This window comes from Jaculus jaculus, chromosome 5, assembly GCF_020740685.1.
Source record: "Jaculus jaculus isolate mJacJac1 chromosome 5, mJacJac1.mat.Y.cur, whole genome shotgun sequence".
Classification (NCBI taxonomy): Eukaryota; Metazoa; Chordata; class Mammalia; order Rodentia; family Dipodidae; genus Jaculus; species Jaculus jaculus.
Window position 1 is genome coordinate 172,982,442 of NC_059106.1, and position 27,734 is coordinate 173,010,175.

Below are 27,734 nucleotides of genomic sequence, written 5' to 3' on the forward strand. Positions count from 1 at the left end.
GCCTCCTACCTCTGCCTCCCAGGTGCTGGGATTAATCACCTTTTGACATTGACGACAACCCCATGCTGGGCTGGAGGAAGAGAAGCCAAGATTCCTTCTTAAGCCATGGATGTTCACTGTGAGCTAGTTTTGAAACCAGGAAATGTCAAAATGTGTGAGGTCAGGAGACAAGAACCCCACCACCACCACCACATTCTTGGGAACGTTGAGACTTCACTCCTGGGCTAATTGTGTCATTAGCAGCTGTCCCAGAAATGCCTGGTCATGAACACATGCAAGGACTTCCCCCACCTAGTTCCTGTGAGGAGCCTGAGGCCTGGAGCGGCTACATAACTCCTGTAAAAGGCTTTTCAAAATTCTATGTCTTAAGACTTGCGTAGGAAGAAAAGTCTTCTAAGCCATGTAACATCTGGAAGGGAAGAATAATGATACAGTAACCTTGAAGGGTCTCTTCATGGAATAGGTTTTCTGGGAGACCTGCCTTGTCTGAAAGCCTATTTCCTTTGTCCACTTTTTGCTTAAATTGAGTTCACCTGTGTCTTCACTAACATTCAAGACAGTGCACTGGGCAGGCAGCACACCCACCCCGCATAAGAAAGCTGACCTTGGCATGCCCTCAGACACCCTACCCCCCCACACACATGCTCACCTGGAAGTGCTTCTGCTATGACCCATTCAGTTGAGGGGAACCACTTTTTTAAGGGATGGCAGGCAGGTAGCCATGGGCACAAGCCCTGGAGCCCACTTGGGGCTCCACGTCCCTGCTGTTGAGTCCTGTGCCATGTCCTCCCCTATTCTGCCAGCTTGAAATTATTACCTATTCACAGTAATCATGTCAGTGGTGCTGCACAAAGCGCTGGCTTAACAAGGCTCGGGGCTCCCATCTCTGTGCAGGTTCAGCATTCTCCCAATTAACGTGTCACTCTTCATTTGGGTGCGTCTCCCTTCCCCGGGAGCTGGTGTGGTTATGCTTTAGGAAGAGGTGATGTGGAACTAATTCATGATTCATGATCCTCATTACTGAAATCAACAAGTTTCTTCCCTTCCCTCGGAAGAGGCCTTGCATACCCATGAGCTAGTCAGTCTGCATGCCCAAGTGGTGGCTAGCTCCAAGGACTAGGGTCCACTGAGAGGCCAAGGGAGGGAAAGCGCTTCCCTAGGAGGCTGCAGACAGAGGGAACACAGAGGTGAAGGCTGGGTTGGAGGCAGAGTCCCCACCAGCAAGAACCTGCCAGCACACGTCCCATTGTCTGTGGGCGTCCCTCTTCCACCCGCACAGGCTGACAGTCTCTGAGCGCTCACAGAACCTTCCTCAGTTGTTTTGTGCAGATAGAGGACAGACGTCACTCGAGGAGGCAATAGTGGAAGTTTCAGGAGCACAGAGCTCCTGGGGTGGAAAGTCCTGTGTGTTGCTCGTTTCAGGCAATTCCCTACTTCTGTTGTGCTTTGATTTCTCCATATTAAGAAAATGTTTTTTAAAAATATATTTAGTACTTATATCTCATGGGTTTGCTATAAGGATCACATCAATTAATACAAGGCATGGTCCAGAGAGGCACCTGACATAGTGAGTTAGTGAACCTTAGTTACTTTTCCCCACTAAAGAGTTGAGGAGGCCGGAGAGAGGGCTCGAGCTTCCTGAGCAAGCAAGAGGGCCTGCAGGGGCCTGAGACCATCAGAGTTCAAATCCCCAGATCCCGTGTAAACAGCTGGGCCTGTGATCACAATCCCACAGGATAGCAGACACCAGAGAATCATCAGAGCCCCCAAGCTCCAGGATCTGTAAAGAGAGAGGCCCCAGCTCAAAGCAAAGTCAGGACAGAGGAGCAAGGGAGCGGGGCCACCATAAGCAAGCTCTTCCCACCCCAGGTGAGCAAATGGGGTCCCTGCCATACCCATGCTTACCACAGTGCACACGCACACCCAACCTTAGTAAATACGTTAACTTAACCTAATAAAGAGTTGAGGTAAAGAGAGTGGGAAGGTAGATGACCCGTCGTACTGAAGAGTCAGAGTTCACAGTCCAAGCAGCTCCTCTGGACCCGTGCCCAGCCCATACCCACACCTGCTAGGAACAACAGCAAACACCAACCCATCGTTGTATCCAAATCAGCCCTGTTCTCGTTCTGCTCAGAAGAGTCAGCTCAGCACTTGACACGCATGTCACGACTTTCCCTGAAAGCCAACGCCAGAAGAAGAATCCTTGAGGGTGGTGTCACCAGCATGGGTTGGGTACCTGCGCTGTGCCAAGCCCTGTGCTGGATGCCTACAGTCCTATGGCCATGAACAAGTTACCCCTCCTGGAAACTGCACCAAAGGAGTGGGTACCCGACCTCTGTAAGAAGGCACTGTTCTGATCCCGTCTAGAATTAGAATGAGTGCCCTCTGTAGAGTCCTCATTTTTCCTGCACTAGAGGGTACATGGCAAATGAGTCTAAGCCAGTCATCATGTTTGGAAAGAAACCTCGGGTCCTAGAAAGCGGAGTGTCCACACTCTTACTTTAGAACTCCCCAGGCCTACATGGCTCTGCTGGGCTCTGATGAATGACCAGTCCAATGCTGTGAGGTGGAACTGTGAAAGGTTCCTGGCAAAACACTTCCAGACATGCCCTAGCTGCTGTTCCCAAGCAGCACATAGGAGCCACCACCATCCTCTCTCCCACTGGCCTCAGAAAACACGTTGTTTTCTCCCCATTTATTTCAGTGACAGGTTACATAAGTGGGAAACAATAAATGATCCAGGAGCTCTGAGCTCAGCACGCCCTGATTAAGATCATTTAGCTCCCAATTGGCAGAACACACAGGCCCTCCATCAGTGCAAATGCAGTAAGCACTCGTTGTTTAGGAAGGCCACTTTCAATCACAGCCTCCTCCCCGGCTCACTGCTTCAGCTTGCAAACCAGCACCGCATGCCCCGTAGTCTTTTCAGCCCACCCTTGCTACAGCCAAACTTCCATGACCTTGACAGAGAAGTGGTGTTTTGTTTTGTTTTGTTTTGTTTGTTGTTTTTAATTCACCTGGGCCAGGAGGTAGAGTGAGGCTGGAGGAGGAAAAGAGGTTTAATACTAAACCTTCATCACAGAGGGTGTCCTCGCTGCCTGCCCCTCTCCCACAAGAGGAAAAGAAACACTAGGTGGAAATTATGTATCTACCACTCTGCATCACTGAGTAACACTCATGGATGTGCATATCATGTATGTTTCACTTCTGTATCACTTGCTGATGCATGTATCACATGCTTTTCACTTCTGTATCATGAGTAACACTCAAGGGTGTAGATCTCACCTATGTTCCACTGAGTCCCAGAGAAGAGAGAGCAAAAGACAGAGCTCATCCAACCAGGGCCGCCTTGTCAAGTGCAAACAGAAAGAGCCAAGACCAAGGGAAACCTTGCCGCTGAGGGCAGACACTTTTGAGTGGTAGGATAATATCTGTTACTTTGAAACAAACTATAGATACGTTGGTTTCGACAGCACACGTTTGTCTGTGAGTCCGAGCGCTAGAAAGCCAGTCCCAACTCAGCTCAGCTAGCCACACTGGCGTCTTCTCCGACAATGCCCAACTGCAGGCAGTTCCTGGAGGGGGCGGGATTGAGGACCTCAGATCCTAATCATCGGAGGTCACCCTCGGTGCCGCTTCACCTTGGCAGCCTGCTTTATGTCAACTAGTGAAGTGGGGTGGGCAGTGAAGGACACAGGGAAGGAGGAAAAGAAAACGTCTGGCCGGGCATGGTGGTGCCCGCCTTTAATCCCAGCACTCAGGAGGCGGAGGTAGGAGGACGGCCGTGAGTGTGAGGCCAGCCTGGGACTACGAGTGAGTTCCAGGTCAGCCTGGGCCACAGTGAGCCCCTGCCTCATGGGGTGGGGGGACGAATCTGCTAACAAGGCAGAAGTTACATTTCTATAATTATGAAATTGGCCTCCTGTCCCCTTCGTACATCACATTGGTAGCAGCAGCTCGCCAATCTCACTCACACTTAAAGGCCAAGGATGGCATGGGTGTGCACAGCTCGAAATGGAAACCAGCTCAGACCACGCCTGCAGTGGCTTTCCCGTACCAGAGCAGCCAAGGCCCGCTGGGAATTTGAGGGTTCTTTTTATTTTTATTGACAACCTCCATAAACGCGCACTTCATACGAGGATCATAATCCCCTAAAACCACCCTCCTCTGTTCCCCTCAACTGAATCCCTTCTTCCCAACTAGTCTCTGCTCTATTTTGACTCATGGTTTTCCCCTCCAATGATGCAGGTCTTGTGCTACCTGGTAGAGACAGCCACTGTGAGGTCATGAGTGCAAAGGCCACTTAGTGTCTGAAGGACGCATTACAAAACACTCCTCTCCTTCCTTTGGCTCTGACACTCTCTCCTCCCCCTCACCCGTAATGATAGAGATGTCTCATTTAGTGCTGAACCCTCCACTGTCACTTTTTCTCAGCACTGTGACGAGTCGTGAGTCTCCCACCAGGCCTGCTGATGGGCAGAACATCCAGGCTCAGTCACAAGCTTCAGAAGAACCACCTGGAGGAAAAGAGGACTAGTCACATCCCTTCAACTGGCCTTGTGACCCTCACCCCATAGACAAATCCATTCAGTCCATCCACTGATCCGTCCCATCAACCCTCGGGCCAGTGGAGTGCCCACACTATAAGGAGTGGACTCGGCTCTTCTCAGACTACAGGGCTCCCTCATTTCAGTTAAGTGCATGTTGAGGGGAGGTGTGCATGTGCCTACAGGCTCCTGGGGAGCCTACCGCCTTTCACTCGTGGCCTCCAGCAAGTCTCCAGTTATACCATCAGAACTCCTCCAGTTAACTGACTTCAGTTGCTCTAATCTAACACAGAAGGTACAAAGGGCTAACTGCCCATTGATCCCCCAGCGTATGCATGAATTTCCCCTGCTAGCCACTAAGTGAGCTGGGGGACTGGGGAGCTGGTCTGTGGCCTAATCACTTCTGACTATTGTGTTTTCTTTGTCTTTTGGTTTTCATTTAACAAAGATGTATCAACCACCTCATGTGACCTGCAATGTTGTAGGCCCTGGACACAGGCAAAGGACAAACTAGACCTAGCCCCGCTCACGTAGGCTTTACACGTGTAGGCAATGTGGCTTCCAATAGCGATGTGCTACACAGACAAAGGAAGCGTGTTAAGGCACCAGCGGTGGCAGTGGCAGACGTCTGCAGTGTGTTCGCGCAGGCTGTGACAATGCAGTGCTGGCCGAGGAAACTTAAGGGTCCTTCAAGTGTGTCAGGGAAGAACCAGGAAACTGCTATTGACTGGTAACACTGGGATCCTAGCCCTTACGCCTAGTCTGCTGTGGTCTGGGGAAACCTTCACGATATGCCACGGCCTACCTATACACTCATATGCTCACAAGGCCTTGACCGTACCGTGTGCACTGAGAGACAGCAGAGGGAGGGTGGGGGGCTGTGGCTCTCTGATGATCTAGGACAACGCGCGTGTCTGCGGACCTGGCTCGCCGCGCACGAGGGCAGGTTGAAGCGCAGCGGCAGCACGTGATCCTGCCTTCAAAGCCGCCCACTCCATCCATGTTGCTGTCTGAGGCCTCATGTGTGTCCTCCGGCCAGTGATGTTTTCGTGGCAGGCAGGAAGGAGGCCTGGACTCTTGCAGGCTCCATTCAAGCTGAAGCGAGGCCCAAGAAGGGCTCCAGTCTCATAAAAAATGAAAATTTCGTAAATAACGGCTGATGTCTGGTCAGGGGCCCTGTAAGTGACTACCGCCATTAGCTCGGAGCCTGTGGTACCAAGAGTCACATCCACGTGGCTTTCTTGGCCCTGTCCTCACGCTTGTCATGGGATGCCAAATGGCTATTGTATCTGCAAGTACCTGGAGTGCACTGCAGGCAAGAGTGGCATGAGAATGCTCTGCCCTTCTTGCCTCTAGTCTCCCAGCCTCACACACCTCCTCCTTTTTGGACCGGGCACTTCCTCACTCTCTGTCTCCTGTCTACCGTGGGCTTCGGGACTCCTCGCCCCTCACGCGTCTCCGGTCTATCTTAGCGGCCCTGAGGCTCAAACCCCGCAGTGAGAGCATTCGTTCTTGCCAGCCTGAACTGTCCTGACCAGTCTAGCTGCCCATATGCACACTTCCATCTGCCCATCCACCAGAGGGGTTACGATGCCAGAGGCCTGGAAGTATTTTGCTTGTGATGAATGAAGGCCACAAATGAGCAGGGCTACCAGGAGCTAAGTGCTGGGGAGGAAGGCTTCCACACTTGGCTTGTTTTTCCAAGTGACGTAACCCAAACAAGAACACACTATATCAAGTCTTGTCTCCCAATTTCCTGCAAGAACTTGTGAGGGCAGAAGTCTATCATCCTTTAGGCCTGAGCAGGGCCAAGTTAGTATTTAAACCACCACCAGTACCCACTTAAGCCTCCCCACTGAATCCATTACGAGTAACCCGCAGATGGCTGAGACCACAGTACCCATGTCAATAGCAAATACTTTATCAGAGAAGCTCTGGCCTGAAGCCAACTGGGGAATAACTGCATTAGCTCCAAAGCCTCTCTTAACTTAATTTTTACAGCTCTGCTTTCAGGGTAGCTTTGGTTGTTTGTTTTTCCTGTGCCCTTTTTCTTCTCCCATGTGTGACTGACTTTCCCCAGGGAGCAGGGGTGCCTGGGAACACGACACCCTAGCCGTCAGGGATGCCATTAAGCTCCTGCAGCTTGCTGGGTGTCCAAGCTGGTTAGCGTAATTAGGTCCTGAAAGCAGCTTTTATCTCAATGGCCCTGACTTGCCACCCAGCTGATGGGGTGGCCCCTCTCTGAGAAGGGGTTTCTACCTCCCAGCAGACAGGGCGAGGCAGAGGAGGGGGGGGATACCTCGGTACGGTCAGGCTTCTTGTGAGCAAAGAAGGCCAAGATGTACAAGTATAAGCCAAGTGAGAGCTTCTGTGCTCACGCAGCTAGAGAAGGCAGGGCCAGCGTTACAACTGTTGTCCTGAGCTCCAGCTCCTCCTCTCCACCAACAGGAAAGAACAAAGGAGAGCCCCGGCCACACAACTCTGCACGAGCAAACAGTAAGAGGGAGTACGGGTCATGCATAGTTCTATGTGTGCATATACGTGCAGATAAGTAGCATCCGTCAGAAAAAAAAAAAACCTAGAAAAGTACCCTGGAAAATTCAACTGAAAACTATGCTATATTAAAAAAAAAAAAAAAAAAAAAACAGGGCTGGACAGATGGCTTAGCAGTTAAGGTACTTACGTACAAAGCCTAAGGACTCAAGTTCGATGCTCCAGGTCCCACACAATCCGGACACACAAAGTGACACAGGCATGCAAGGTGACACATGAGAACAAGGAGGCACACGCATCTGGAGTTCAACTGCAGTGGCTGGAGACTCTGGTACACCAGTTCTCTCTCTCTCTCTCTCTCTCTCTCTCTCTCTCTCTCTCTCTCTCTCTCCCTCTCTCTTGCATTAAAAATAATCCAACTATGACACATCTTGTGATCTGGCCCTCCTCACTGAACCTCAGGTTTACTCTGTGATCACAGTCCTGTTGTTTAACTTCTTTGCACGGTTCACTGTCTCAGGAGGTAAAGGAAACAGCTCTTGCCCTTCCCTCTCCCTGACCTGACCACTACAAGAACTGAAGCACCACAGAGGCCGGAGATGCTGCACTCAGGTGCCACAGCCAAATGAGCTCAAGGTGAAGTTCTAGACACGATCCCAACCCTGCTCACTCGGAATCATGGTGGCGTCCACTTACCTGAGGTTGGACCTCTAGTACCTTCCACCACCCGCTCAACGTGAACGCTAAAATGTAAGGTCATTCTGAAACTATGAAATAAAGGCCAGGTACCCCTCATGCTGGAACACGGAGTGGACAGTGTTGCTCTCACTATCCTGATGCTGGAAACAGAATGCAATTGAGCATAGGAGGACATGCTGAAGTTCTAAGGGGAAAAAGAGAGAGAAGAGAAAATGAGTCCAAAAAATATTTATACCTAAGACCATCTAGTGATGATCAAATTGCACTAAATAAATGACTTATTAAGTCCAAGTAGCACTACCAAGAAAAGGTCAATACTCAGTGGATAGTACACCCCAAAAGAACATAGTGTAGTGGTAGATTCAAGGTCATGGTCATGGAGGTATTCCTAACACACCTGCTGCACGGGAAGCAGAAATGCAGGTGAGGGGTCTAAGTAAAGAGATGCTAAAAGAGCTAATCACAACAGCAAACAGGCTATGTTGTTTATTTGATTTGTTTTGTTTTGTTTTCTCAAGATCTTTAGGGAAAAACATGGATGCTGGTAATTGTATAGTGTGGTTGTCTTTGTTTGTTTGCTAGCTAATATCTCTAAATCCTTCCATTAAAAAAAAAATCTTAAAACCAAAACTTTGGACAAATTTCTCCCTTGCTCCCCAAAAGAGACATGAGTGGAGACAAAGTATCCCCTTACAGCATGACCACCGGACCAGGACTGTATGGCTGCATCAGTACAAGAGTGGGCAGGAGGAAAGGACAGAAAGCTGGTCTGAGACTGGGAAAGGCTCTGCCAGTCTGGAGGGCCATGAGTGCAAGGGGACCAAGGCAAGCTCTGAAGAGGCCAGGGTAGTGTGGTCACCAGGAAAGCATCCACACGAATAAGAAATTTCTGGAAGCAAAATCAGTACTGAGAGGAACAGAGACACTAGAAACAAAAAGCAAGAAAAGGTCCAAGGAATGTGAACAAATAGGAAGCCTGAAGCAAGAGGCTAGATTGTTGAGCAGCTCCTGACAACGGGAGTAGACAAGTGATGGTGGTGTTGATCACGCTTGACAGTGAGAACACACGGAGTTCTGGAAAGCTAAAGCACTCCTGGAAGCCAGAAAAACAGAAACTGCATAGCAGAAAAGTACCAGATGCAAAATTACAATTAAGAAAATAAACAAAGTACACAGGCACAAAGAAAGTAAACAGAGGGCAAAATAACTCTTCTATAGAAAGCATAAACATCCCAGAAAGGTCTACTCATGGAATAGTTCTAAGTTCTAATCTGTAAGTTTAAATTACAAAATGATGTAAGATATTCAGAAAGAATACAAAATGTAAGAAAATGGCATAGATTGTCATAAGAAAAGCTCAGAAATTAGATGTTAGATAGCAGAAAAAAATAAAATGTTTTCAGAATTGAAATACTAAAATAGAAGAAAAAATGAAGAGAAAATAAAGCAGTTAGTCCCTCACCAAAAAAAAAAGAAAAAGAAAAAGAAAAGTGGACTTTTGAAAAATGAAAAAGATGATGAACATCAAAGAGAAGCAAAAAAGATATAACACAAAGATCATATCTGAAGAAGAAACCAAAGAGTGGAGTCAGGGAGAGGGCACTGTATGAGACAGTGGAGAGAACAAAGTATGGGGGGGGGGGTTCATGTGTGTGTAGGTGCACATGTGTGTGGGTGTCTGTGCCATATAAGTGCATGCATATGAAGGCCAAAGAGTACCCTCCACCTTCCTTGAGCCAGGGTCACTTACTAGTCTGGAGTTCACCAAGGAAGCTAGACTGGCTGGCCAGTGATCCCCAGGGACCTACCCATCTCTGCCTCCCCAGTGCTGAGATCACAAGGATACCACTCCTGGATTTTTTCCATGGGTTCTGGCATCAAACTCTAGTCCTTATGTTTTCCCAGCAAGTCTCTTACCAATTGAGCTATCTCTAAAGCCCAAGAGAGAATGATATATCTAGGTCAAGGAAAATACCCATATCAAATTGTCTTCATATACCATGTACCTAAAATACTGATCCAGAAAGGGCAACATCAAAACCCATTCTAGTAAAATTCTGGGCTTTAAAGAAAAAAATAGTTTGTTGTCTAAGGAAAACAAGTGATTTATTAGAGAATAAAATTTAAATTAACAATAACACTTAAAACATAAAGTAGCATATTTATATGTCCTGGGGGAAAATATTATCAGTGTCCAAGAATTCAAGGACTATTTTTCCCATCAACCATTTCTATGCAGTCGACTTACAAATGGAATCTAGGCAATGAAAATAGAGAAATATCAAAATATGACTGACATGAACATTGAATATATAGTACTTGCAGAACTAAGATGAAATAAGGAATAGAGGTAAGAATATTGTATGTAATGATTACCTGCCCAAACAAGGGAGATATACAAAACTGTAAGAAATGATGGGACAATGGAGTTCACATATTCAAAAAAGTCTTTATATTCACAGTTGTGGTAGCAAAATAGTATTGTCATTATACTGTTGTGTATAAAGAAAAATGAAGTTGGGCTGGAAGGATGGCTTGGTGGAGAAGGCACTTGCCTGCAAAGCCAAAGCACCCAGGTTCGATTCTCCACATAAGCCAGATACACAAGGGGACACACACATCTGGAGTTCGTTTGCAGTGGCTGAAGGCCCTGGCACTCCCATTCTTTCACTCCCCCTATCTCTGCTTCTTTCTCTCTCTCTCTCAAGAAAATAAATAAATAACATTTTACAAAAAGAGAAAGATAAAGTAAATTAATAATTATAGGATAGTCTACTTACATTGTTACATTCTTAATAAATACAGATGTAATATAGAAAATGTGAAATAAAAAAACCTAGAGTCCTGAGGTGAGTTGAAAAATTCAGTATGAACTCATGCTACACGCACATAGTCCATTCCAATGTGCACTCAAACTGACACACACATATGAATATGTGTTTCCTGGCTCCGTTCACTGGCAATGAACTGAGATAGCACCTGGATTCTGTGCTTAAAATACCCTTGCCATTAAGAAAATCATGGTTTCACTCAGAAGGCAGAGGTTGGAGGATCACCTTTAGTTCAAGGCCACCCGAGACTACTACATAGTGAACTCCAGATCAGCCTCAAAAAAAAAAGGAAAGGAAAACCATGGCTTTAAAGAAAATGTCCAATTTCATGGCATGAGAAGAAGCATTTTGTCATGCCATACAGTAAGAAAACTTTTTCTTTAAAATTTATTGGTGTACATTTATTGTACTAGCATTGTGTTTCATGATTTCTTTCAAGTTTTTATATATTTTTGTCACCCCCATTTCCCCTTTCTCCCTCCTCTCCATCCCTCATCCTGCTAATCTCCTTCCTTCCCAAAGCTTCCCTTTTGCTTTCAGATCACATATATGCATGAATAGTTTTATTCATCTATTTAAAAAAAACTAGGGTCCATAAATGAGAGAAAGTATGTGATATTTGTCTGTATTGGGCTTATTTTGCCTCGTATGATGATCACCATTTGAATCCATGTTCTACCAACTGACATGATTTCATTCTCCTTCATAGCTGAATAAAACTCCACTGTGTATCCACATTCTTTTTATCCATTTATCTGTTGATGGACACTTAGGCTGATTCCATAACTTGGATATTATGAAGAGTGCTATAGCAAATATGGATATGAAGATATTTCTGTGGTGTGTTGACTTAAAGGTGTTTGGCTATAGACTCAGAAGTGGTACAGCTGGGTCATATGGTACTTCTACTTTAGTTTTTGAGGAAATTCCATACTATTTCCATAGTGGCTGGTTTAGTTTACATTATCGGCAATGATGTGTAAGGGTTCTTCCGTGCCCCCCCCCCATATCCTCACCAGCAATCATTTGTTTTGTTTTTCTACAATAGCCATTCTGAATGGGGTGAGATGGAATCTCAGTATAGTTTTAGTCTGCATTGCCATGATGGCTAAAGATGACTGTTTTTCCATTTGTGTCTTGGCCATTATGGTGGTTTGAATGAGAACGAATGTATGCCATACATAGCTTGAGGTTTTTATGACTAAGATTGTCCTTGCAACTTGAGTCTCCAGCAGGTGGAGCCCTCTGGAGCAAGTGGGTTGTCAGTGGGGCAGACCTAGTTTTCCAGCCCTCAGGTGTGTTCAGAGCCAGGGTGAGTGCTGGCTGTCGCTGCTTGCTGGCATTGGTTTGTTTCTGTCTGCTGTGGATGCTGAGGTGAGCCAGCTTCCTCCACCACTGATGATGTTTCCCCTGGAATCTATAAGCCTGAAATAAACCCTTTTTTCCCAAAAGCTACTTCTGGTCAGATGTTTTTTCTCATAATGGAAAAGTAACTGCAACAGAAAATTGGTATCCCAACTGTAGTCATTTTTGCAATGACTCTGACGAGTGTGTTTTGGACTTTTGGAGTGTGGAAGGACATGGTGCTTTGAGTTGGAGAAGCTTTGAAGTGTAATAAGCAACACTTGACGGGCTATTCCAGTGAGGGTTTGAAAATTCTAAACACAGAGAGATTTGTGCACTGTGGAGATTTGGCGTATGGACTATTTTTTGTTTTGTTTTGTTTTGTTTTTCGAGGTATGGTCTCACTCTGGCTCAGGCTGACCTGGAATTCACTATGTAGTCTCAGGGTGGCCTCAAACTCTCGGCACCTCTGCCTGCCAAGTGCTGGGATTAAAGGCATGTGCCACCACGCCCAGCACATATGGACTTTTAATGGGAAGGAGGTAACTTTGTTGGAATTGGATCCTGGTGAAAAGGCTGCTTGCTTCTACCCAGGACCAGAGAGTTCGATTAAGATTGAATAAAAGTGATTGACTGGTATGCTTGGTGGGAGGTATAGAACAGGAAGATATGAGAGATGTATAGTTTATCACAGGAAAAAGTCAAGCAAGTTTGAAGTTATAGGCACACAGACTGCTTTTAGGTTACTTAAAATGAAATTGTTAAGAAGATTACCACCATTAAAGGTGAGCCAATTGTTTTGCATTGAAACAGTGGAGATGATGCCCTGAGGGTGAGCCATGGAAAACTTAAGCTAGGAAGAATGCAAATTCTTTTGAAAAGTAGTGGCTTGAAGGAATGTCCTCTTTTAAGATCAAGTTTGTTTTCCCCCATGATTTGCAAAAGTGGCTCTGCCCCTTGCCTGGTACTGATTAGGGAAGCATGAAAAAATGCAGGGAAACAGTTCACAAACTGTACACAATTCTAGGGACTGCTAATATTTGGCAAAGTGAAACAGAGTTAAAATCCCCATGTGGAGAAGGCTCAGCAAGGCCAGTGTGTGGCACTGTAAAGGTGAACTGTGGTTTGTAGGGGGCGAACAGTTGCCAAAAGGAGCTGCTGGCTCAGGATGGAGATTTTCCTAGGCTGTGAGCAGCCCAGCCAAAGGGGTAAAATTAAAACCCAAAAACCTTTGCAGTTAGACTGAATACAATTTGCATCATGAAATGATCATGAGTCTACGGAGACAAGGGGAGGAATGTGATGGTTTAAATATTAATGTATGTAAGCCTGTGGTACTTTTGATTAAGATTGATCTTGAAACTTGAGTCTCCAGTTGGAGAGGAGGCGCATCACTGAGGGCAGATCTCACACGCCCAGCCCTCCTAGGCATGGAGAGCTAGTTTGAGCTCTGGCTGTTTGGGCTTGCTGGCTGTTGGTGGTACCTCCCCGCTATGGATCTGGAGAAGTGCACCAGCTTCTTCCACCACCACCACCACCACCACGGAACTTCTCTGGGAATCTGCGAGCCTGAAATAAACCCTTTGCTACCATAAGTTGCTTTGGGTTGGATGTTTGTTCCAGCAATGAGCAGGTAACTGCAGCAGACTTTTATATTTCATCTCTTGAGAACTGTTTGCTTAATTCATTAGTCTGTTGACTGAATTATTTGAGTTTTGGGGTTTTTGGAAGTTACTTTTTTGAGTTATTTATGTAGATCTTAATCTCCTTTCAAATGTAAAGCAGCAAATATTTTCTCACTTCTGTAGGCTTTCTCTACATTTGATGTATTGTTTCCTTTGCTGTGCAAAGGCTTTTTTGATTTCATGCAATCCCATATGTCAATTCTTGGTATTATTTCCTGAGCTACTGGAGGCCTTTGGAGGAAGTCTTTGCTTGAGCCTGTATTTAGAAGGGTTTTCTGGATGCTGTCCTCTGGCACAAGGAAGCTTTAATGTCTTCCAAGGCCATTTCAGAAGAGCTGCAGTGGCTCCCACTGACCAGAGGTGTGAACTTCAAAAGGATAAAAACTGTGATTAATTAAAACTCAAAATACAATTACATCCATGGACTCATAATTATATGCAAACATTTAACTGGGTGACTTCTGAGGATGCCAGGGAACCAATTCCATTTCATAAAAATTGGAAATAAAGAGAAAGAATTGGGCATTTCTACAGCCTTTCTTATGGCATTCTTAACATTAAGTAACCAAATTGTAATTGAAGAACAGCATCTCTTTGCATTCCCAGCAAATGGGAAAATGATATGATTAAATTAACAACTCCCAATACATAAGCAGTTGTATGCATTGAACCTCAGCAAGTGCTAACATTAGAAGAGAGAGAGAGGAGAAAGAGAGAGAACGATGGCCGGACAGTAAGTGCCTCCTACTGACAGTGGCCTAGTCGGTAATGTGCAAACAGGGGAATGTGCTAACCTGTACCAAGGGATGCAGCCCACAAGCCACACTCAGAAATGCTGCCAGTAAATCCTCAGATTCTTTAATAGACAACATACAGAAAAGGAATAAGTTAAAGAGTCCATAGATCTAAGGGGAAAAACCACTTAAAAAAAAAAAAAAGGCAGGACTGGTGACACTAGCCTGTAATCCCAGCAACTCAGGAGGCTGAGACAGGAGAATCACAAGTTCAAAGACAACCCGTGCAACTTCATGAGACCCTGCCTCAAAATAAGAAGTGAAAGCAACAAAGGCTAGGGGGAAATCTCAGGGTCGAGTACTTGCAAGGCCCTGTGTTCAACCCCCAGAACCACCAAACACAAAAAATTAGTAGCAAGACTAGAGAACCATACGTAGGAATGGTGCACACTTGGGTGATAAAACTACTGAGAAATATAAGAAGAGACCATCACATAATTTTGGATGTGTTTGGATATTTTGTTAAGAGTAAGAAAGAGAGCCAGGCGTGGTGGCGCACACCTTTAATCCCAGCACTCGGGAGGCAGAGGTAGGAGGATCACCATAAGTTCAAGGCCACCCTAAGACTACATAGTTAGTTCCAGGTCAGCCTGGATTAGAGTGAGACCCTACCTCGAAAAAGAAAAAAAAAAAAAAAAGAGTAAGAAGAAAGAAACTGGGATTGGAAAAGTCATTTCTTGATCTAGACAATAGCTGAGAATTACTTTATAAAAGCCCATTAAGTATGTATACAATTGCTATGTTTGTTTTCTATATCTTTGATTTATTTTAAAAATTAAAGGCTGAATTTTTCCATCATCACCAAAGGGTCTCATGTTATACAATTAAATAGAAAGAGCTTAAGTCTTTTTAAAAATATTTTATTTTTCTTTACTTATTTGAGAGAGAAAAATAGGCAGGGAGAGAGAGAGAATGGGCATGCCAGGGCCTCCAGCCACTGCAAACAAACTCCAGGTGTGTGCGCCCCCTTGTGCATCTGGCTTATGTGGGTCCTGGGGAATTGATCCTGGATTCTTTGGCTTTGCAGGCAAGGACCTTAACCACTAAGCCATTTCTTCAGCCCCAAGAACTTAAGTCTGAAGTGCAAGGAGTAGATTCTTTCCTTGTTGGCATTTGCAACAGAACAAGCAAATAAGCCATAACCTTTACAAAGAAAGATACTTGTTATAATAATATATACCAGGGGTCTAATTATTTCTCTGCAATGTTTGGCCATAATTGTTGTGCCAAAATCGGGCTGATTACATATTTAGGAAGTGGCATCACTCCATCAGACAAAATGTTGAGACAGCTGGTAAAGTAGCTTGCATCTCACCACTGTTACAAGTGTATTACATTATTTTCATTTTGCCCTAATAAGAGAACAATTGAGTTTCACCAAGCATACCAAAACAAAGGCCATTTTTTTTCCATTTCTAATAAGGAACATTCATCAGAATTTGGTCTGACTCTTAGTTAAAAGGATCTAGGGTGCCTGTGAACATGGATCAGTAAGTGTGGCCTCCATGACGCTTGGCTCAGTCAGTGGTTATAGATAAAATTCAATCCCAGGGATCAGAATCAAAATGGCACAAGTGATGTGCCTAAGATTCTGAGTGCTTCTCTTTGGGACAATGCACAAAGTCCTTCAACCTGAGGCAGATCCTCATTGTTGTGATTAATAGTGATAGTGGAGAAGTTATTTTCCTTGGAATCACGCTTTATTTCTTTGCATTGAATTGAGCAGATGAGATGGCTTAGCAACAGTAATAAAACCAGCACAATCACTATCTAGCCTATTTTTTTTAACATTGTGATATATATTACTAATTGATTTGTTTCTTCTTGAAGGGCTTTGCAATATACTTGAAATGAAACCCACTGCTTAATGGATTTTTCTTTACTTGGCTGTCTATAGGCAATCAGTGTTCTCATGTTTGTGGGTTTTTATACAATTCAAATGTGAATGAAAATTATAAACTATGTCACCAGCATGTGACATGTATAAGAACAAGATAAAGCTGATATTTATTCCACAAGTGACTTTTAATAATAGGGATTTTTCATTTGTTTTAAGTAAGGAAAGGTAGGAAGAGGTAGGCTACCTTCTTTTCCCTCAATCCCAGCTCTACCCTGGAAACCATTCCATCCTCCCATAGCTTCTCAGGGCTTCAGAATCCAGGGTGGACCCTAGGCAGGGAAAAGAGGGGGACACTTGTCCCCTCACGTTGGCAGCTCAGCTTCATTCTGTCTCCCTGACGACTCACTGTGACCTTGATTTTCTGTCTAATCCCAAGGCTATGCCTTGTTTCTTTGTGGTGGAGTCTTCTCCCCACCCATCCACTCCCCGGATAAACTTTCTACTTACTGGATTTCCCTCTTGGCCCCACCTGGATGGCCCAGAACTGGATCTCTTACCCTGACCCTGCGCTTCCCTTGACAGGGTCCTGTGACCCTGTGAAACTCCTCACAGCAGCTAAGCTACTAGTACCACTTACTGGTGGACTCTCACCTGTTCCTTCATGGGAACCTGACTGCCATCTGGACCTGAGCAAATTTGGCATGGCCTTTCCAGCTTTAACTGCTGCCCCCAGTTAGGGATGGAAGGGAGAAACCGGACACACAGGAAAGTTCTAGTGAAGGAAGGTCTGGTAATCCGAGCATCTTTTAACCCTTACAGTTGGTGTGACAGATCCATGTTGAATTCCTGATGATGATGTCTTAGTTACTTTTCTCATATCTGTAATAAAATGCCTGGTGAAATCACTTGTGGAAGGAAGTGTGTAAAGGTTTGTCTCGGCTTGCAGTCACAGCCCCATGGCAACAGGAGCGTGAGGCAGCTGGGCACATCGCAGCCCCAGGCAGGAAGCAGAAATGGACGCTGGTGCTCAGCTAGCTCTCTCCTTTTGATGCCGTCTTGGGCCCCACGGCAGGAATGGTGCTGCCCACATTCAGGGTATATCTTCTAGCCTCAATTTACCTACTCTAGAAAATCCTTAATAGACATGCCTCGGGTTTGTTTCTATGGTGACTCTAAATCCTGTCAAGTTGACATCTTGCTTAACCAGTAATCCACAAATTCTATGCTGCACTTTGTTCCTCTGAACTTGAATTTCCTGATTGTGAAAGTGAATAATGTAGCTCTAGATCTTGTCCATGATGGTTTTGGCAAGTTCAAAGGCATTTAATCTGTGTATGAAAGCCCAGTATCTGACCCCCACATGTGCAGTTAATACTGGCAGCTTCTGTCCCCTTGGTGAGCAGACCTGCCTCTCGGGTGGCTCAGGTGCAGCCATCCCATGCACATGCCCAAGAGGAAGGTGAAAACAAGTCAGGAAGCAGCCAGCTTCTACCTGGGGATCAAAGCGCACCTTGACTTCTGCTCTCTAGAGCCACGGTGCTAGTCCTGTTGCCTCTGGTTCTGTGTCACGTCTACCTTCCCCTTAGCGATTCCGTTCTACCTTCCCTTAGAACTGACCCCATGCCTACGTAGCCTGAAGAGCCCTGCCTCTAGCATCTCCTGGTCCCGATGCCTTCTATGGGGCCTCTTAGGCCCACAATGCCAATACCACGGTTCAGCGCGCTACCCCATACCACAGGCAAGGATCTAGAAATTAGTAGTTTGTTTCAAACAACTGCCTTCAGAGAGTACTTAATAAAGCCATTTAGCAATTGTCCCTTTGAACTAAGTCACGGGTGCCCGTAGTTCAGTCTAGGGGATCCATGTCAACAAGCAAATTCTAGCTTAAAGAAGGACTCTGACAAGCACAGGGGAGCAGGACTCGTGTAGGGACTATCCGAAGGGGCTCTAGAAGTCTCTGAGGCAGAAAGCTGAAAAAATCTGGTCACCACCAGGGGCCCCTGGATAGAAAAGGGATAACTCTCAACTTTGATTCTTATCTAATGCTAATATGCTCAGAAGAGTCACTTCCGCTCCTCTTTCTTCATCAGGACAATTAGGTAGGTAGGCCTAATATACAAATCTGCTTGAGAATCAGAGTCTATGAGAAGGGATTTCACTTAACATAAGGATTGCCTCTTTTGTCCCCAGCTAGGATCTACTGACCGTGAATGCCCAGAGCCCTGGCATGTGTGTTTTAAAGGTCTCGGGTTGTTTAGGAACACTGAATTTAGTTATCTCCAAAATCTCATTTGACTGTCACATTTGATGATGTCTGTGAGATTCCAGACACAGCGAGCAAGAGAGCCAACGAGGGGAAGCTTGAACAAGACAAGCCTGCACGTGAGAAGCAGGACAGTCCTTGTTCAGCAAGCAGTAAACCCACAGAGTCCATATCCCCGAGAGGTGGTGATGGAAAGCATAAACAAACGGGGCAGATTTATGAGGCCAGAGCCGGATGCCGGAGCAGGGAGGGCAGGGAGCACCACCCTGCTGTGAGCAACAGTTCTGGCTGAACGGATGAGCGTGACCTGGCACGGCAAATCCTCTCTGTCCCCATGGAACCCACTTCAGAAAGAGTTTTCTCTCTGGATGTCTCCATCAGAAATCGCTGAAAATAAAAACAAATAGGTTGTGTACAGAAGCCACCAGAGACTAACACATGTCCATCAAATTGGGGAAATACTGTTCTGGGCTGAGGAGTCTCTCCTTCATGGGGGGCATCTGACCCCCACAGCGAGAAACCGAACACAAAGTTATACCCTTTCTAAACCAGATTTGTTGTACATCTCGAAGGCGAGTGTTTGGCTAAGCACATGGCTTGAGTTCACCATTTCATTTCACAGAAAGTCTGAGCACTGACTGGCATGATCTCCATGTGGTCAGATTAGAAAACCAAGATGCAGAGAGGTCATAGGATTTACCCAGGGCTTCTCACAAGCCCCTTTCGCCTGAGAAAATTATATACGTACAGAACACAGTAAAAATATCAAATATTAACTGATCGTAAATCATAAAGGAATTTGTTTCAAAGTAATGCTTTGGTGTATATACAATTTTAGCATTTATTAAAGATGAAAGCAAACTTGCATGCTGATGAGATAGATGTGCTAGCTTGTCTAACACAATACAATCCAAAGATATGCTAATTTATACTTAAATACTGAGAAATGATAGTAGGAAAATAGTAAAAGTTTTTGTCTTCCTTCATTAAGAAATTATCTTTTATAAAAGCAGGAAACAGTATATACGGTAAAGTTGTATTAAAGATGGCAGTCACTGGCGTTACATAGTGACATGGCATGCACCGTATGAAGTGTGTCTGCTGAGTGTTTGGAACGGAGGCTGAAGTGAAGTCACAGGGAGCAACCCAGGGAGTCTGCCAGCCCTAGACTCATTGCTTGAATTTGAGTGGATGTCTAGTCATTGTTCATTCTGAAACCTTTCCCCATTGCCAAATGTTTCATGATCCACACATTCAGTTACGCCCCACATGGGGTCATGAGTCACAATTCAAGAAGCTTTGACTTAACCCAGGTCTCACAGGTAGTCAGAGGCAAAGCCCGGAATATGAAAACTGTAGACACAGATAGGCCTGCAGATGACTTCCGGCTGGAAGAGGTGGGACGGTGGGGTTTTCAACTCACTTTCTAAGTTTGTCTTCTCCTGTCTGCCCCATTCTCACACCCAACTCGCTGTGTTTAAATGCCCAGGGGCTTTTGGCATATGGAAACCATAGTCACAAAGATCCCCTGGGCATATTTCCCACCAAACTTGGATGGCGGGAGCCATTTATAATGGCTCTTGGTTTTAGAGTTTGGGACTCTGCAATGATGTTTTATACTCCCTTCCTTTTTCTACCAGGCCAATCAGTTCCTTTCATAGAAGAAAGAACTAAATCGAGGACTTACAACTGATCGCTGGCTGTCCCCAAAACCAGGTGTTCCACTGATTTCTAAGCCTGGGCTCTTCCTCTTTGCGCCTTTGGCAGAGCCCACACATGTCATTTGAGTCTAGAGCAAACAAAAGGACAACTGGCCAAACAAGTTCTGCGAAAATACCTTTAGTCAGCAGGTGCAGTGGCTATTGCCTGTAATCCCTGTAATAAAGAAGCTGAGGCAGGAGGATTGCCCCAAATCCAAGCCAATTTGAGCTAGACCCTATCTCAAATAAAATAATGAACCCATAAAGAGGTCCTTTGAGTTGAGGAGATGGTTCAGTCAGTAAAGCACTTGCCTTGCAACCATGAGGACCTGCGTTCAATCCCCAGAGCCCACTGGAGAGATGGCTTAGCAGTTAAGGCACTTGCCTGTGAAGCCTAAGACCCATGTTCAACTCTCCAGATCCCATGTAAGCCAGACGTACAAAGGTGAGGCAAGTGCAAGGTCTCACATGCCCACTAGGTAGCACAAGTGTCTGGAGTTCAGTTGCAGTGGCTGAGGCCCTGGTGCTCCCATTCTCTCCCTCTCTCTCTCTCCCTCTCTCTCTCTCTCAACTAAAAATAAAATTTAAAAAGGAAAAGAAGAAGGCTTAGTGGGCCGCTTGTAGTCCCAGTGCTGGGGAGGCAGAGACAGGAGGATCCCAGGGCTGGCTGGTCAGCCGGTCTAGCCTAATTGGCGAGCTCCAGGCCACGGAGACCCCTGCCTCAAAAGAAGGAGGCCAGCCTTCCTCAGAAACAACACCATAGGTTGTTCTCTGACTGCCATGTGCCCCGTGTTCACGGTTTTTTTTAAGTTAAGGACTTGGGGAGATGGCTGGGCGGGTAAATGCATGCTATGCCAGCCTGAGTACCTGCGTTCAGATCCCTAGACCACACGTATAAAAGCCGTAGCAGCCTTCCGTGATTTCAGATGCCTATAGCAAAATAATAGGCAGACAGAATTTTCCAGACATTCTGTTGAAGCAGCAGTGAACAAGGAGAAATCCTGCCTCAAATGAGGAGGAAGGTGAAGATGGACACCCAAATTTGCCCTTCGCCTCCAAGCATGCGTGGCAGCGATACATGAGGAAGCCCGCGCACCACACGTGAACGGACCTACACACGCCAAACAGCTCTCTGACTTAATAAGCTTGCCCTCTTCCTGAGACAAACAGATCAGAAAGCTAGCCACTAGCCTCATACTCATGCCCAACGCACTCATTACCTCCTAGTCTTTGCAGTGACCTTCAGAAACCAAGTGAAATCAAAAACTTCGCATGAAAAGTGAAGCAGGAGATGGGGGTTTTAAATGGCGATGTGCACTAGAACCCCACGGGGACTTCCGTCTCTTGACTGACGGGCAGGAGACTGTGTCACCAAAGCCTGCTCCGCATGGCCGCGTTTCACTTTATCACTCCTGCCCAGAGTCGTCTACATCTAATTGTTTATCATTAACAACTCAAATTAACCCCTTCATTTTCATCATTAAATTAGCTTAAAGTCAAGAAATCTTTCAGCAAGAAATACTGTGTACATTCAAATTTACTTTTCCATCATTTTCTGTGGGTAGGATTTGACTCAGTCTCTCTAGAGAGAAATCATTTTTGCAATCATAAAATGAGGTTTATTTTAAGTAAAAGTCATTTATCAAGAACACATTTTTTAAAGCTTTTGTAAGCTGTAGAGAAAAAAAAAAAAAAGCAAGAATTATGGCCAACAAGTGATCTGACCGATACCCAATGTTGAGCCTGGCTAAACGTTTGAAAGCAAATGCCCCTGTGGCAGGAAATGGGATAATGGTTTGTGCTGTGTTCACATGGGGTCCCCTGGAGGCCACCAAAGGAGGTTGTGCTCAGACACACCACAGTAGGACGTGAGCGAGGGTCTGGGAGAGGAAGACAGAATTGTCAAGCCTAGCCTGTTTGTCCATTTGTGGCACTCTGTTTTCTGGAGAACTCTACAGCCGCTGCTTTCTTGCGCTTTCAGCCCCACGTGGCTGCGGTAGCATGCTCACGGTGCCTGAGGAGGGCTTGCCGCTGAGAGAGTGTCTCCCGGGTGAAGCCATGGCCTGGGAATGTGACGTTTCCTGCCCCCCACCTGCCTGGGTCTCAGAGACAAGGATGGGGTCAAGGCTCGGCAAGTGACACTGTACTCAACTCGCTTTGCCCAACTTCTTCGCGCTAGAAGGTTCCTGTGTGTGCACGCCAAAGCTTTGGGAGTAGCTCGGCTGCAGCTCAAGAGCTCGGCACCAGCAACTGGGGTGTGCCCGCTTCCCTGCTCGACTTGGGGAGACATCGGGAGAACGCGCAGCCACTGCCCAGCCCACCCCTTCTGAAAGGGGACAGTAGTCCCACCTCTGACAATACACTGGTCTCCTGGTGGCTTATCTCCCCCTCACTGTCTTGAATTATGGTTGGTTCTCTCTCTCCCTAGAAGCTTCTAGAAGGTCCAGGCCTTCCGCATCATTTTCTCCTCCCTGGTATCTGCTTCAGAGTCTGGCACACAGCAGGCTCTTCTCTTAATTATTTATTTACTTATTTATATTATATTATATTATATTATATTATATTATTTATTTATAACTCTGTGTGTGCGCATGCATATAGGTGTATTCGTGCATGTGCAGACGCACGTGGGCATACGTGTGTGCATGTGGAGACCAGAGGACAACCTCAAGTGTCATACTCAGTCACCATCCACCCCTTTTGGAGACAGGGATCCTCACTGGCCTGGGGTTCACCAGTTAGGCTAAACTGGCTGGGCAGCAAGCACCAGGAATCCATCGGCCTGTCCCTGCCTGCCCAGAACTGGGGTTACCCTACGTGCCACCACTCCCAGCACTGTTACGTGGGTGCTGAGGATCGAACTCAGGTCCTCACGCTTGCAAGGCCAGTGCTTCACCAGGTGGACTCTCCCGCGAGCCCTGTACAATAGGGTCTTGACAGAAGTCTCTAGTTTGGACTATTTCTTACCCTAACCTTGGCACTTTCTTGAGATGTGTGCTGGAGTGGAAAGCTTGGAGACGGCCCCGGGGAGCAGTGTGGATAGGGAAAGCCAGACCACGTGACTGACTGCCTCTCCTCTTGTGCCACAGTTCACTGGCTGTTCACCACCTGTGGGGCCAGCGGGCCGCACGGCCCCACACAGGCCCAGTGCAACAACGCCTACCAGAACTCCAACCTGAGCGTGGTGGTGGGAAGCGAAGGGCCCCTGAAGGGCGTCCAGATCTGGAAAGTGCCGGCCACCAACACCTACAGGTATGTGTGGGGAGAGAAAGTTCGAGGCATACCATGTCCCCTAAAGAGGACTCAAATGCTGACTCTGGGTGTGTGTTCCCAGGGTGCCCAAGCATGCCAAGGGCCACAGACCCCAGCCCACAGTGGACTGTAAGAGCTGGGATGGAAGTGGCCACAAAGAAGGCATGTTCTTTATCCTCACAAGTTTCACAGACATTAGTGGAGACGACCTACTCGCATGGGCCAGCCTCAGAATTCCTGCTAAATAATTCTCATTGTCGTGGACTGATCTTTGCACACTACCTGGGGCTCTTCCAGGAGACAGTACCTGTACAATTTTTGCTCACAAGACAAGGCTCATGAAAGCTGGTGTTTCTTACTCTTAAATCTTCTTGTCTGGGCCTTTGCTATTTGCATGGAAAGCCGGCTGCCCTCTGAAATTCATCCTTACCCAACCCAGAACACTTCCAAAAACAGACTGGTCCCACACACAGTACTTCCTGACTTTTCTGTTTCCTTTGACTTTACTTTGACTTCTTCAGACAGGCCCTAAGTTTTGAAAGGTTTGGCCTGCCACACAAACTACACTTATTAAGTAATAATTAATTCATTTGCCTATTTATTATTAATCACAGCCACATCTAAGTCTAGTCAGGTTTCTGGTCTGCATGAAGCTCCCAATATTGCCACACTGTGCTGAGAGAATCCCAACTAAAGTCCAAGCGCGCTTCCGACTTACTGCTCTGAACACTGCGGGGATCCACAGCCCCCAGCTTGTCTGTTGATTGCCTCCCTAGAAATACACACCAGGAGCCAGCTTTCCGTTGAAACAGGACACTTGGGTCAAGTTAGTAAGGCGAACGTTACGATCTGGTCTAAGGTAGCCCCATATCAAAATGGGAAAATCAAAGCAAAAACAAATTGAGTTTTTGTCCCTGCCGTTGATTCTAGAGTGCGGCTCTCGCACTTGCTCCTCCCCACGTACTTCACTCTTGATCCTGGGTGACACTCAGAGCTTAGGTGCAAATGGCCAATGTATTTGTAATAATTTAGTAACCAAAGTGCACAGTTAATGATTTGCCTTTTAGACCACATCAAAGTGGCCTTAAGTCAGAGGAGCCACACGGGGGAACTCGGTACCCTCTTCTGAGGGCCTTTTCCTCCTGGTAGTTATTATTTAGTAAGTACAGGTCTCCTAGAAAGGTCACGGGACTGCCAGAGGGCTTTGGAAAGGGATCTTTGGAAACAGAAAGTGTGGAATCCTTTGCCTTGTAGAATCCACCTCTTCTGCAAGTGTGGTACTCAGCTGGTGCTGACTGGGGCCTGCTGCTGTTCAGGGAGGGGTGGCTAAGAAGGGAAGCCAACGCAAAACATGGCTGCACACCAAGGCTGCCTCTCCAGCCCTCCGGCTTCTCGGGGCTGTATGCAGTTGAGAAGACCCCTCCTGCTCTTTCTTCTTCCTTTGTTCCTTTTTGTCCTTCCTGCCTTCCTTTTCTCTCTGGAGACTGAGCCTAGAACCTTTCGCATGCTAGACAAGCATTCTATCTCCAGCACCCCTTCCTTCTTTTTCTCAATTGATTGTGTGGCATAATCTCACAAAGTTGCCCAGGCTGGACTTCAAGACCCTCTGTAGCCTAGGCTGGCCTTGAACTTGCAACCTGATTCTCCTCAGCCTCAGTTTCCCAAGTAGCTGGAATTCCAAGGCTGGCTTCCCTCTACTTTCCATTGAAAATTTATCCTGGACTCACCCCCCACCCCACTCCCTTCTCCACCACAACAAAGGAAGGGACCTCAGAGTAGGCAGAGGAATGGAAGCTGAGAGGAGGCCACAGTAGGCTGGTATTCTCTGGGCTTTCACTTCACTCCCAACCCCAAGCCCCTAGATTTGTCATTTCCAGTTAAAACTGCCAAAGGCCAGGCATGGTGATGCACACCTTTAATCCCAACACTTGGGAGGCAGAGGTAGGAGGACCACCATGAGTTTGAGGCCACCCTGAGACTACAGAGTGAATTCCAGGTCAGCCTGGACTAGAGTGAAACCCTACATCATAGAAAGAAAAAAGAGAACTGTCAGAGGTCGCTGGTTCAAGACTTTAGGCCTGTGAATAACAGGCTGGAGTCCTGGCCCCCAAATGGAGCCTCTCGCCTCCCAAATGCCTTTAGCTCCCCCTGGTGATATCTGAGGGCAACAGCAAAACAAAGGAGTCTACAGGTCCACAGAGCTTGGCTGCCATGCAGACACCATCAAAAGGTGAACCAGGGAAGAAAGAAACAGACAGGCCAGCCAGGAGGAACAGCCAGGAAGGACATGGGACATGGCGTAGAAAGGCTTTGAGGATGGACTGAATGTGGGTGGGAAGGGCACTTCCCAGAATGACAGCCACACTTCTGGCCTGAAAGGTTAAGGAAGCCGGGACAGTGAGTGGCAGCTACTCTCCTAAGGAGCTTGACTGAGAAGGAAAGGCAAGGGTTGGGGAACAGTGAGAAGGGCGTCTGGTTATTGGAGCAGGTAGGCATGGCTCTGCAGAAGTGTAATGCCTTCTGGAGTGTGCCCCATGTCACAGCGTGGGGGTGTCATGGATGAGGGTGGGAGGTCACCATGGATGAGCATAGATGGTCACTAATGATAAGGGTGGAGGTCACCATGGATGAGGGAGGAGGGTCACCGTGATAAAGGTAGGAAGCCACTGGTGTCACAGTAAGCATGAATTCTCAGGTTTGTTTGGGGTGGAGAACAAGAGCCTGAGCCTCGTCATAAAGGGAGCGGATGGTGACCCAGCTCTGAGACTCGGGCCCCTGAGAGGAGCAGGTGAGGCGCATGCCCAGTGCAGTCAGAGGCGGCAGCCCAGGCTCAGAGGAGGTTGGCCGCAGCAGTTCATTCTCTGTGTCAGCTCCTTCATCTCTTTCCCCGTCCAGCCCTACTTCCTTCCCACCATCCTGCCTCCCTGGGGGTTCAGCATACTTCCTGGCCCCCAGTCCTCCACACACACACACACACACACACACACACACACACACACACACACACACACGGGTCACATATGAAAACATTTCTGAAGCTCAGCTCTCCCATGGTTTGCTCATTCACTCATTCACTCTTCAGGCAATGCACAAGAGGCCCCAGATCCCAGCTGGAACCAATGATCTGGGCCCCAGCCGTTCCTGAAGCTCTCCATCAATGATCCTGACACTCTTCACCTGGCTCCAGGGACTGTGTACAGCTGTATAACATGATCCAACCCGAACTATAGACAACCAAGGGACCCTTCCATGGGCCAGGCACTGAACTGTGGGGCTATTGTGTGCCCAGTGCTGAGCTGTGGGACCCCCTACTGTGTGCCCAGAACCGAGTAGCTATTACAGGACTCCTAGAGAGGGTTCAGACTCTGGAGCCTAGCAGGTTCTAGAAAGACCAAGTACAATTCAGTAACAGTCCGCAATGCCAATCAAGCTCTAGACAATAGTAGAAGAGATGTCACAGGCATGATGAATTGCCAAAGTAATTGTACAGATAGTCATCGCTATAGAGAACACAGTGCAGGCAAAGTCAGAGGTGAGGGATTAGGAGAAGATCAATGGGCTGCAAGCAGAAGGGAATTTGAATCCAACTTCTGCCCCCTACAGACCATGAGATCTTGAAAGTCACCTTCCCCCTCCTCTGCAGCTGTGAAGGGCCCCAGAGAGGCAGTTCTGCAGGGTTTCCCAGGCCAGCTGCGCAAGAGCAGCAGAACCAGGTGGCCTCACCAAGGTGTATTCACACCTTGTTTCTGCCACTGGCCCCTGTCACACTGGCCCACAGGCGTGCCACCTCCTGTGACCCGTGGGATGACATGAGTCTGCACGTAATAGGAAAGTTCCTACTGACCCTGCCCTATTATGCTCCCCCAGTGACCCCATAGGGTGCATAGGCCACATCTCACCAGCCCCCAGTCACAGGGGAGAAAGCAGACACCACAGAAAGGGCCTCTCCAGCAGCCCTGCCCGAGAAGAAGCAGAGCCCAAAGAAGGGGGCCACACATCTCAGCAGGCGCTTCAGGTTTTGCTGAGTGGGGGTCTCCCCACAGCACCCTGCCTATGTTGGCACCACCACTACCAACATTCCACACCCCAGCTGTGCAGTCATTTCAGGATCCAGCAGGCAGCCACTTTGATTCACAACTAATTCCTTATTTAGAAAAGACTCACAACTCAATTACATCAGGTAACAATGGCTCACAGTCAATAATACAAAACGTGAACCCAATAAACATCCATTCTGACCAGGGGACATGGATTTAGACAACAGCAGCAACAACAAAAAAATTACA

At 46.9% G+C, this 27,734-nt stretch overlaps 1 protein-coding gene across 1 annotated transcript in view; it reads left to right on the top strand.

The window, feature by feature from the left end:
* Alk (ALK receptor tyrosine kinase) overlaps positions 1-27,734 on the top strand; it is a 747,750-nt gene that overhangs the window by 672,706 nt on the left and 47,310 nt on the right. Inside the window, exon 12 of the mRNA XM_045149222.1 lies at positions 23,286-23,448. Within this exon, the coding sequence (XP_045005157.1) occupies positions 23,286-23,448 (163 nt within the window). The remainder of the gene's footprint in view (positions 1-23,285; positions 23,449-27,734) is intronic.